This window comes from Cheilinus undulatus, linkage group 22 (assembly GCF_018320785.1).
Source record: "Cheilinus undulatus linkage group 22, ASM1832078v1, whole genome shotgun sequence".
In the NCBI taxonomy this organism is placed as follows: Eukaryota; Metazoa; Chordata; class Actinopteri; order Labriformes; family Labridae; genus Cheilinus; species Cheilinus undulatus.
The window spans coordinates 19,844,992-19,857,475 of NC_054886.1; the positions used below are offsets into that span (position 1 = coordinate 19,844,992).

At 40.5% G+C, this 12,484-nt stretch overlaps 1 protein-coding gene across 2 annotated transcripts in view; it reads left to right on the forward strand.

The window, feature by feature from the left end:
* Nucleotides 1–12,484, forward strand: part of LOC121504417 (adhesion G protein-coupled receptor L3-like) — a 361,289-nt gene that overhangs the window by 311,843 nt on the left and 36,962 nt on the right. For both annotated transcript variants that reach the window (XM_041779142.1, XM_041779143.1), the window contains one exon: nucleotides 10,179–10,245. In XM_041779142.1, the coding sequence (XP_041635076.1) occupies nucleotides 10,179–10,245 (67 nt within the window). The remainder of the gene's footprint in view (nucleotides 1–10,178; nucleotides 10,246–12,484) is intronic.

Consider the following 12,484-nt stretch of genomic DNA (forward strand, 5'->3'; position numbering starts at 1 on the left):
ATGAATTCACACCATGATCCATTTACTACTCTTAAAGAGATTCTCAGCCTTGGAAAACAGCTCTAAATGTCCTCTTTTACTCTGAGTAAGTCTCAATGAATGAGCTTTGTGAACAAAATAAACTTTGTGAGTGTTTTCAGTTTTTTTCCCCCAGACCAGAATGCCGGCTTTTAAAACCTGGGCACAGTGTTTGACACATGTGGGTGTTTTTCTTTTGTCAGTCCATCTCTTTTGAGTCTCATGATTTTGTGTTTAAAAGATGTTTAAAAGATGATTGAGTACTCTCAGCAGAAGAAATCAGTCACTTTTGTGCACTTTAAATGCAACGTAATGCAACATAAAATGCTTTTCACCAAAGTGCTTCCCTAACACCCACACATACAAAGCAGAAGATAGTTAGAAGGTATTAAATAAAGCACTCAGGAACGGCAGCCTTAAGTAAAATCAGAAAAAAATTGGTGAGTGAAGTGATACAGTCATCAACTTCAAAATTTAGACTGGAAAACAGCAGTAAACTAATTTTCAATCCTAACGTCCAGGGAGCGCATCACTAGACATCCCCATATGGAAAGATACATTTATTGCAATGTAGACTGAATAATATAAAATTTGTTCAAAAGCAATTAATCCATAGTAGCATAAATCTGAATATGAGGGCGCAACAAGCTTTATGCTATGAAGGAGGAGGCTGGGGTGGAGGAGGTTAAGTTTTGCCAGCAGCAGTGTGAATCAGCATTAATGTATGCAGGGATTAGTGAGAAGTATGTCATATTTAAAAACATCCCTGTGGGAGCTGGGAGGCAATAATTGGGATCAGCAGGTCATCAGGTGATCACAGCTGGGCATATAACTACAGAGCAAGAGCTCATTTGCTCTAAGCATGCTATTGGCTAATTTCTTTCATGCTGCCTCATTTAAACTGCTCTAGCCTGGCTACGCTCTGCTGTACTCTCTCAACACTCCTCCACCCCAGCTCCTCCTTTATTTTGTTTCTGACTTAATCAGTGTCATTCTGTCATCACTGATGCCTACTCTGCTCTGGGTTATTTTGCTGCTTCTCTTCCTAACTTATCAGGGCTTAAATTACTCAGACACCATGCCAGATTTACAGCGCAAGGTTGTAAGAAGAAAAATAATAACATACACATGTGAGAATTTGTTGTGGTTGTGGTTCGTCATGTTCGAGTTGGGTTCACCGACCAATGGTATGCAAGTTACGCAGCTCTGCGTCTCCATCTAACCTAACCTAGTTATCAGCCAATTAGAAGCAGTGTGGGGCGGGCCTTGGCAGTGCAGCGGTGTTAGCATGTTAGCTTGGCTGAAAATAAAAAAATTTCATTAAAACATGGTGAAGATGTCCCAATAGTTAATTAAGGACTTCAGATAAGAAAGATACTGGACACTGATGGAAGCAACTGGACAAGACGAGGAACGTTCTGGCAGTTTGTGCCTCAGACAGAAGGAGCTAGGCGCTTAACTCTAGCTTTTTAAAGCCTTAACATCTTGAATATAAAGCATGAACAAGAAAGAAAAAAAAAGTTTAATAAATGACATGTTTATTGTTTACACTTAAACAAGGAAATAGATGGAGAAGTTGTATGTTTAATTTTTAATATTTTCCATTATAATGTATGTGAGATCTCAGAAACTTTTCAAAGGGGGGTTCCTTGGCCTTTTGGCTTTATAATGAATGTAGAATACATGTGATCACTTTATCCAGTGGAGTTAAGTCGGTAAATCAGGAGGCAAAATGTGCCATAACCCTACCATTCTGTGTATCTCCAGCCAGAGAAAGCCCTCCAACAACATGACAACTGTTTGTGTTCAGCAATCTTGCAAATGGCGCTCTGATAGCCATTGCTCATCATCATCAACTTTTAATGAAGCAGAACGGTTACTCATGCTGCGAACATTTCCCTGCTGCTGAATTGACTTTGTTCCGACAATGAAAAATGCTAACTTTAGTTCAGAGCAGTGCTGTATGAATGTTGGGCTGTAGTGGCGAATGTCTTTGGCATTTGCAAATCCAATGGCACTGAGGAAGAGATTGAAAAGCAGGAGTAAGATGAAGAGTGAAAAAGGGGAAAAGAGACAGAAGCTTAACAAGCAAATGCAACATCGTCTTCCTCTTTATTTTGTGAAATAAAACTTCCAAGCACTCTTCTGTGATCACAAAGTGGTCCATAAAGCAGTGCAACGCCAAGAAGAGCACCACCCTCCATTCCTCTCTGTTAATCTCGAACCCATCTGAAAATAATGAAGAGCAGCATCAGCAGTTTGCTTCCAAGATGTTTATCATCTACGGCCCACACACAACGTAACTAGTAAACGCTGCATTTGTGGATTGGCGGAGCCATAGTTCTTGGTGATGGATGAGGTGATAGCTGCCACCGCCTGAGCCGTGGCATCATGTGAATAATTAAAGGCTGCCACCAGTGGAACAATTATACGCAGCCGTTGAAGGATGAGGGAAGGGATGAGGTGTGACACGTGCTGAATAGCAGGCGGTGGGGGAAGGTGCAAAGTTTTGTTGCTAATTGATTTTGTGGCCATACTGGCATTATCATAAGTGCTCCAGTTTGAGCAGAAGTGTCCAACAATTTAACAGATAGCATTAAAAGAAGTGACAGAGTTGTGGTTTGTAAAGTCACCCAAGATTAAAGGGAAATATCTGACCGAAGGGAAGTAAAAAGCTAGATTTCCTTTCTATTACTCTCCACTGATTACTCTAATTGTCTCCACTCTACATACTAACATCCATTGGTCAGCAAAGCAAGGGTTTGATCTTGGATCACTGTATTTAGTAGTCAACAACATGCAGTTTTTGAGTGACAGTGTAGCTCTTTTTAAACACAGTCTGTTTTTGCCATATGGGGCCGTCTTTGATAGTTGTGAAGTACAGACACACAGCCCACAAGCCACATAGCACACCAAAAAAAAAAAAAAAACACTATCTTCAGTTGTTTTGTTCAGCTCTATCAGACATGCTGTGTGTAAGCTGTAGATTCTGGTGCATTTTTTAACCTTTTTTTAATGTGAAAAAAGTTGTTTGCAGCATTTATTATGATGTAACTGCTATACCAGAATAAAGTGCTGGCAGACGTGCGCAACTGCCATTGTCACACGCTGTGCTAGACATGGCACGACTGAAACCTCCCCATTTACTGTGTATTGCAATCAGCTGCTACACTGTTTAGAATGTATTAGGATTCATATCAGTACAGACCAGACTGGCAGAGTTTGGTGCCAGTTTTTGCCCGCTTTTCTTCCTCTTTAGGTCATAATCATGCATATAAAGAAAACGGGGAATATACTTTTGAATAAAGAGGCTTTGCTGAGAGCTGGTTTGACTGAGAGCACTTCACAGTTAAAAGCAAGTGACCAAAGATTGGCAGAGTGACAGAGAGGTGGGCTGGCAGTATATCTCACAATATTCACCTTCGGCTGAATACTTTAAGTACCGTGTTATAACTAATAGATGCACAACTCCATACATGGCACTAAAAGAGCGACATGGCTGCCCAGAAGCTGCATGCTGTAGACTTTACTGAAAAGAACAAAAATTGTCACATGGGACAGTTTTAATGAAAGTACTTAGTTCTTGAAGTTGAAGTAGCCCTCCTTTAACAGAGATTCTAGATTGGACCCATATTCCAGCCCCAACCCCACCTGAGTCCGTGGACATTCTTTCAAGGCTGGTTTAAGTGCTTGAGCTTGATTTGAACCAGGCTTTTTCTTTGTTTAATGAGATCACTTTTATGACTAAAAGTACAATTCTGGGTTATTTTGATGACAAAAATCGCTGAGTTATTTGGAGACTATCAGTTTGTCAGCAGTCTGCACTGCTCGTCACTCACTTCATTGGCTCATTGAGTTGTATTGGTATGGATAATAAATTGACATATTTACTTCTTTTTTCCTCCACCTGTGCCTTATTGTGCACCATACTCCCTCGTCCTCAATTATCCCTACACCGACCTATATCACTGTGTGCTCGTCAAGTAAAGCAGGCTGGGAGTGCCCTTTTTTCTCCCTCATTACAGAAAAACAAAATGGTTCAATAAGCAGTGATTTAATGTTTTGTTATTATGGTGCTTGGGTTTTCATTTTTGAAAAACTTCCTATCGCCAGAAAAGTGACCGGTGGAGCTGGGAAGCACAGCTCATAATTTTCAGTGTGGGTCTGCACTTGTTCTAAAGTCATTACTTAAAAGTGGACAAAATTCAAAAGTCTAATGTAAGATATAGTTATGCTGCTTTGTCTGAAAGGACGTCTTTGACTCCCCTTGAGCCCAACCCTGCCTGGGACTGAGGAAAGATGGAGATACGGGCCTGAACCAGTTTTGGTCCATGGGTTACACCAGGCTGGTCTTGGGCTTGAGCGAGGAATACACTGTCATCCTCAAGTTGCCAGAACCCACACTGGAACTAAGCCAGTTTTAGTTTGACTGATATTTATAATCATATAAAATTCTGTGAAGATGGGTGATTTTATCTAAGCGGTGTAACTGGTTTCTTACGATAGGTGGCATTACAGCAAAAGCATGTAAATAACATTTTAATGTGTAGAGGGACTGGCCTCTGAAATTTGAAGCAAATCTGATGTTTCATATGAGGGTTTTGCCAACTTCCTGTGAAGTTGGTGAGATTTCAAAAATTGTCAACATCAGCAGTGAGGCATCATTTAATAGAACATGTCAGTCTTGGAGAGAAACATTGAGGCCTTTCTATCAAAATCTGAGCTTGAAAGGTTCAGCTCAGTAGTTTGAATAAAGATGTGCTCCAGTTGTGTCACTTCCTGTTGCCAGTAGGGGACACTACAGCAAAATTATAAGAATAAACTTTTAATATGTTGAGGGTCAGACCTTGATCATACATTTGAAATTTAAAGCCAAACAGATGTTTAATATGAGATTTATGCCAACTTCCTGTGAAATTGGCGAGCTATCAAAATGCACTCCAAGGCCAGTAAGGCATCCTTTTATAAGACATGTCAGTGTTGTGGAGAAATGTTCTATCAAAATCTCAGCTTGATCGGCTCAACTCAGTAGTTGAAATGAAGATATTACCTAATTCAGTCACTTCCTGTTGCCAGTAGGGTGCGCTATGATGGGATATTTGCATGTGGGCTCCTTCATTGTGATACTTCTGTCTTGCAAGAAAGAGCAGAAGATACAGAATAATGTATACTAAAGTTATAATAGGTTAAAGTCATTTGGCACCATCAAAAATGTCTTATTTTGAAATTGAGGTTAAGCTGTTGGACTTCCTGTTTGGGATTGTGTTTGGGTCCAAGAGGCTTTTTGTAGGTCTTATGATGACCAATATTCAGACTGAAAACCATAAGCCTAAGCTGAATGGTGTGCGGTGGCTGAATATTTAAAGGGAATTTTTTTTTGTTTGTTTGTTTTTTTTGCACAAGGGGGGCACTGTGACAAAGTAATGATACCGATGTTTGCATGCATTTAGGATTGATGTATGATCATCCCTGTGAAGTATGGTGATGATTAACATTAGCACTAAAAAGTTACATGGCATTATAGGTGTATTTTCACTGCGAAAATGGACAAAAAAGTAGTTCAAGTTCAGGCTCTGGTCACTGCCCTGCCCTATGGAGAAAAGTCCCAAATAACACCACTTTAGATCTCCAGGTTGTCTAGTATAAGAAGAAGAAATCTGGAGTCAGTGGGCTAAAAGCCCCCTGACTAGTTTGTAAAAATATAAAACTTGTGAATCACCCAAAACGCCAAAATTTGACCTTTCCATTTGTCTTCTTAACTGCCTTTTTTCTGATTTATAGCAACATTTCTTGGTGCTCAAACCATCAAGAGGAGAATGTATAGCTAGACTGATGTGACACAAACAAAACAGCTCATCAAACACTGTTCCATAACATCACCAGATCACAGAGTACCTTTAATCTGTGCCACAAGAAAAAAACATGCAAATGTCTTAAAGATCATACTTCAAGGCAAAATGTGCCCAGGGCCTTCAGACTGCATCAAAGAGCCGCGAGTGATATCTGTGGCCTAAATATTTCACATCGCTTCACTCATTCACTTGGTCATCAGCTTGCTATCACGCCAACCAAATGACTATCTCTGTTGCAGAGACGTCTTAGCAGATTAAGCTGCCTTGGCTCGGAGGACAGCCCATGTCAGATCACTGCAGATTGGTGGCACGAAATGCCAAAATACTCAGCACAAGCTGTTGGCACGAGCACGCCTTGTGTTTTGACTGTGGCTTTTAGTGCTCGCTCGCTGAAAGAAGAGTGCACAAAGTAGAAAACCAGTGAGGGGAAGAGAGAGGAGCTCCAAAAGCCAAACGCAACCGTGACACAAGTTGAGAAGGAGGCAGCGAGAAATGAAAGCCTGCAGCTCCCACCGCCCACCAGGTCTTTAAATCTTTCTATGATCTGAAGAAGAAGGAGGCAAAAACAAACAATGGAACCTTCAGCATAATTTATAACAGCGTCGTTTGGAGCAGGCACTTTGATGAGCTGCCAGGGTTTCATCGCATGTTGTGCATGTTTTGTGTGCGCTCTTCACTTCTTCATGCGTACGTTTGTGGTTATTTTTCTGCGTTGCCTCCTCTTATCTACTGATATCAATGGGGAGGGGGGCATATGAAGCCTGTGTGATAACAAAAGATCAGTCTGTTTTTTTTTCCTGTCACATCTCATACCATATTATTTCTTGTTCTTTCAAAGACAAAGTGAAACATGTACAAGCTGATTCCTCGTATTTCTGACTGAATATTCAATTATAAAAAAAGGTTTTGTTTTCTTCAAAGAGAACAAGACAAACACAGCTCAAATCATATCTTTTATTGTAGTATTTTATTTTCCTTTTCTTTCCACATTGAATCAGAAAGGACTTTAAGGACATTTCAAAGCTTTGTCCATTTTTCAGACCTGTATTTTCATCTGCAGCACTCTCCACTACGGCACAGCTTTGTGTTCCTCTTAAGTGCCCTATACACTTCAAATTGCCTTAAAATGCTATCGAATTACACCTAATTCTCAGCTGCTTCCATTGTCCCCTTCTGTCAGTCTGAATGACAATGCGTCTGCACTGACTGTAATTTTCCAGTGGCCAAAAATGGAGGCGTCTATCTGCTGCAGCGGCGGAGATTAAAAGATTAATAATTCAACCACAGGTCATGAATCAAGTTATTTTTCTTTCTTTTGCCATTTACAAAGGAGCTCTGTCACCTTCTGCCAACCAAGCTCACTGCTTGTGATGTGTAGAAAGAAGAACAGACTGTAATGTTTTGATATGAAGCGTGGGGTCACCTTATCATGATATTCAATGTTTAACATAATTGTAAGAGCGCCAAGTGTCATTGCAGTTAACACTAACATGAGAGACACTTTGTTAAACGCTGCGCTGTCGTGTCTGTCGGGGTCAAGGTCAGTCTGGTTCCTTTGGAGTGATACAGTCGGGATTCAATTGTCAACTAATTGAATCATCCATAAATTATCATCTGTAATGGTAATTTGAAACCTTAACCCGACAAATCAGATCAGAATGATTCAAGCTCTGGTCAGTCCTTCAGCTTTTAGCCTGGAGCTTCTTAGCTGTGGGTTCAAATGTCCCCTGGATGTTGGCTCCATTTAAGAGTACATCAAGTTAAATAGTAGTAAATAGTAGCGTCTTTGATAAGGAGAAACAGTCAAACTTTCAGACAAATTAAAACAACTCTTACATTACAGTATTGCATCAGTTTATACAGCCACAGTGACTCTACATCCATCCTACATCAATGTATGATAAATACATTTAGCACCACAGTTTCCCCTGCCCAGCTTAATCTGTGCACCCTCCATTCCTTGTAACCAACTCTCTATGAATTCTGAATTTGCAGTCTTGGTTCAGAAGTTATTTTCTCCATTATGTAAATGGTCAAGGGGTTTTCTTCTAAGCCAGGTCAGTGTCATTACCTTTTTTGCTGCTATGAGAAGTCTGTGTTATAAATATGTCTTATTTCTGCACATGTAGACATTAAGAGTCTCTTTTTCAAGAGTGTCCTGGTCTAAACAAGCAGCAAGTGACTGTACATGCAAGAACACAGGATGCATGGCTGTAAAACATAAAAAGTAAAACCGTTTTAAAGTTTTAATGACACTGAGAAAGTGATTCACGCTTTTATTTCATCAAGATTAGATTACTGCAACTCACTGTACTTAGGAGTCAGCCAGTCCCTTTTGAAACATCTACAGTATGTCCAGAACGCTGCTGCCAGATTTTTAACAGGTACTAAAAAACCAAACACATCCCCCTCGTACTCTCTTCCCTCCACTGGCTCCCTGTCCATTTTAGAATCCATTTTAAAATTTTATTGCTTGTTTTTAAATCGCTCCATGGCTCAGCTCCTTCCTATTTAACTGACCTTTTAACCCCCTATGCTCCAACACGTTCACTCCGTTCCTCTGACCAGTCTCTCCTGGTCATCCCTCAGACTCTGAGAAAACTCAGAGGTGACCGGCCCTCGCCTATGAAATCAACTGCCCCCTCACATTTGATTTGCCACCTCGTTATGTTCCTTCTAATCACAGCTAAAAACACATCTTTTTTCCTTGGCCTTTGACTCAAATTAGACCGCTCCCTCTTATCCCTTTTCTGTTAAACCAACACTCCCGATATTAACGTCTCTTCACTCTTTGTGTTTATTGTCTATTGTTCTTTGCTGTTGTGTATATATTGTTATTTGTATCTTTCCTCTCTATGTGAAACACTTTGGTCAGCTCGTGCTGTTTTTAAATGTGCTATATGAATAGATTTGATTTGATTTGATTTGACATGAAATCACAAACTGAACCAGCAAATGTTTGTCAAAATCAACCACAAAAATACCATAGCTACTTTTGAATGTGGACTTGGTCCCGGTGATGTTAACCCATTGGTTCCCGATGAGTGTTTTTGAAGCCCAACAGTGGTGGCCGCCATAATGAAAATGCTTAATCGTGATCAGGCAAGAAATCAGAAAAGAGCTGGAGCTAAAGCAGCTTAAAAATCTCCTGGCTAACAGGTACAACAAACTCACCAGTGAGTCAACTCAGATACACCCCAGTTCTTGCCTATGCAGAACTTTAAGCCTTGGAGAAATTAAAGGTCTTTTAGGAATAAAGAAATAAGCTATTGAGTCCAAAGCAGGGTATATTAAGCTGGAAAAATCTTGGATTTCATTGTAACAAAAATGGGGCTCTCAAGTGGACACTCAAGGAGTTGCACTTTTCTGCACTTAAACACTGGCTTTCCAACGAGGTGACTGTCATTTAAGGGTACCTCTCCTCTTTACTCCACATTGCACAGCATCCCTGGTTTCCAAAGAGAATTCCAAGTTTTGAGTCATCTGACCACAGAACTGTTTTCCATTTTGCCTCAGTTCATTTCAAATGAAGGTGTTTTCTTCCACACAACTGCTGCTCACTGAATATTTTCTCGTTTTTGGACCATTCTCTGTAAACCCTAGAGATGTTTGTGTGTGAAAATCCCAGTACATCAGCAGCCTCAGAAATACTCAGACCAGTGATCCACTGTATTTCCCCTTCTCATGCTCAGTTTGGCCACATCTACATGCCTAATTGCACTGAGTTGCTGCTGTGTGATTGGCTGATTAGCTATTCGTGTTAACAAGCAATCGAACAGGTGTACCTAATAAAGTGACTGTCTGTCGTTTTTCAGCATAGGGTTTGCAATGAACGTCACACCCAGACTCGAGGCAGAACTCATCCATAGCTGATGCAACATGCCACTGATCTTTCCTTAGTTCATTTCAAGGAAAAGGAAACTTAAATGTCTTCCCCAATTAGCTCTGACCTTTTGAACAGACAGTATGACAGTAAGTTCCTGTAGTTTTCTTACTGATATAGGTTAGAGGGTAGTGAGAAAACAGACCTTAAAATAATCTTGACAATAAGAATGTGTTTGTGTCTCAGTCTAAGTACACAGAGGAAACATTATCTGCATATAAGAGTCCATTAATATTGCTGTCACTGATACTTTTTTTTGGTATATGTCCATAGTCTTTTGTTGGTCATAACTTTGGGCAGTGTATGTTTTGGAGTGTCTATCCCTCTGTGCCACTCCTGCTGCCTACTTTAAGTATTTACTCTCAGAGAAAGAGTATAAACCTATAACCTAACCCACTCTCATCCTTCCTGTCTCTTCATTGCAGTTGCTGGCTTCGACTGGACACCTACTTCATTTGGAGTTTCATAGGACCAGCAACCTTGATAATTATGGTAAGCATGACACCCCCAACCATCCACCCCCTCCTCTACTTTCCTCATTAACCCTACTTAGCCTGCGGGTCGGCGCTTAAATGCTCCGCCGAGATCCCCCCCACCACCACCTCCTTCTTTCTTTCCTCCCTCTTTTCCCCGCCCTGTTGAGCATATATGCCACCGCCAGGCACGGAGCCGTCCAGAAAAACGAATGAGGGGTGTAGAGAATATATTGCAGTTTGTCACCCCGCGCTGCAGTCATCGGCTGAGACGCGTTTTTAGGATGGGGGGTGGGGGGGGTGTAGTGTAGTGGAGAGGTTAGTGAGAGACAGAGAGAAAGAGAGTGAACTCTGCTCAGTATGCAGCGTTGGAGTAATCCGCACTGCGATTATGATTGATTTTGTTCCTGTTCCAGCTCCACTCCTTTTTTTTCTTTCAAGCTTCACAAGCAAGGGGACACATGCACTTTCTGTCTCTTTCCCAACTAGGACATCCCTAATTTTCCTTCAAAAGCTCATTTATTGATCCAAGTGCTTTAAATCTGGTGTCAGAGTGCTGTTTATCTTAGCATTTCAGCTAACGCCAAGCTATAAATATTGGCTTGGCAGAGGAGTTGTGTGCCTGATTTTCAAAGACATCAGCCAGCCATCATAATAAATACTCAGAAACAGTCAGTCTACTTAAGTTTTCTTTAAAAGGGATATCATTCTTGTCTCACAGGATTAAAATATGCTCAAAATCTTAAAACAGCTCCAACTGTCCTGCTGGAAGCTTAATTCAAATATGCATGATGCTCTTTATAGCAACTACAGTTCCTATAATTTATTTATTTATTTATTTTATGTTTGCACAATAGAAAATATAAGAATTACAATTGTGTGTACAGCTTTCACAAGGAAAGTACATTTGAGGATTTGTGCAGGTGAGGTAAGGAAATCCGAGAGGGCTTTAAATGAAACCACACCATGTTAAGTGGTCATCATCACTAGCCAGTAGTGATAAGTGTAGATATTTAAACAAACATGTGCTTTCTTCTCATCTATATTTCTTATCTTGCTCCTTGCCCCTTCTCTCTTCTCCTCATCATCCTCATCTTGCTCTCTATCCCTGCTATCTTCTCCTTCATCATCCTCATTTTGCTCTCTGTCCCTGCTTTCTTCTCCTTCATCATCCTTGTCTTAGTCTCTGTCCCTGCTTTCTTCTCCTTCATCATCCTTGTCTTAGTCTCTGTCCCTGCTTTCTTCTCCTTTATCATCCTCATCTTGTTCTCTGTCCCTGCCTTCTTCTCCTTTGTCATCTTCACCTTGCTCTCTGTCATTTAATTCTTTTTTAACACTACCAGATACAACTTTCAGTCCGTCGACCAAGTGCTACGCCCACATTAGCTTCCACCATCACCCACTGCATGAGATCTACCACTTGAAAACTCAGACTCCATTACAGTGTATTACAAGCAGCTGCAGCACGACTCATAACATTTTGAGATACAGAGCAACACAGACTCGACGGGCAGGGTCAGACACCACCTTTTGTTATCTTTTCTCCCTCATTAGGTTGTGATCCTGCACAGTGATAAGTGTATAAACCTTGTGGAGTGCTTGTTTGATTGAAAAGACTCCACAATTAAAGACAACAAGTAATCAACAGGAGTGAACAGAATGATTCAAGTCTGTCAACTTCACAACAGTCACTGCAGGCTGAGAGCTCAAGTACCGTATTATAGCTAGCAGAGGTGATAACTCTCGATGGCAGAAACAGATGGTGCTAAAAGAGCTGCATAGAGACTGCATGTTGTGGACTTCACTGAAGGCATAGAAATCAGAAGACACCCCAGAGAGGCCCAAATAGACTTTGTACTTATACAACAGTGTGGCCTGTAATGGTAATTTCTATTAATGCTTCTTCATGTTTTCATTCACAGTGCATATTTGTGTATCTTCTGCTTAACTTGTGCATTTGTAGACTAACATAGGGAAATTATGTTAAAAAGAAGGCTTAATCAAGAATTCTACCCACTGTAAACCGAAAAAATGTGCTCTTATTAACTGAATGCCACCTGTAAACAGCAGCAACAAAGGGAAAGTGCTCTGATTGCTGTCATTATGAATGGATCTGCATGCTGACACCAGATCTGAGTCATTTTCTTTGTTTTATTACCAACTCTGAAAGAAAATTAACATAATGTGTGTTTGTTAAATCGTTTTTTCAAAGTCATTTAAATGTGTTTGGCAAATAGAGGTGCAAAAGTATAAATCAT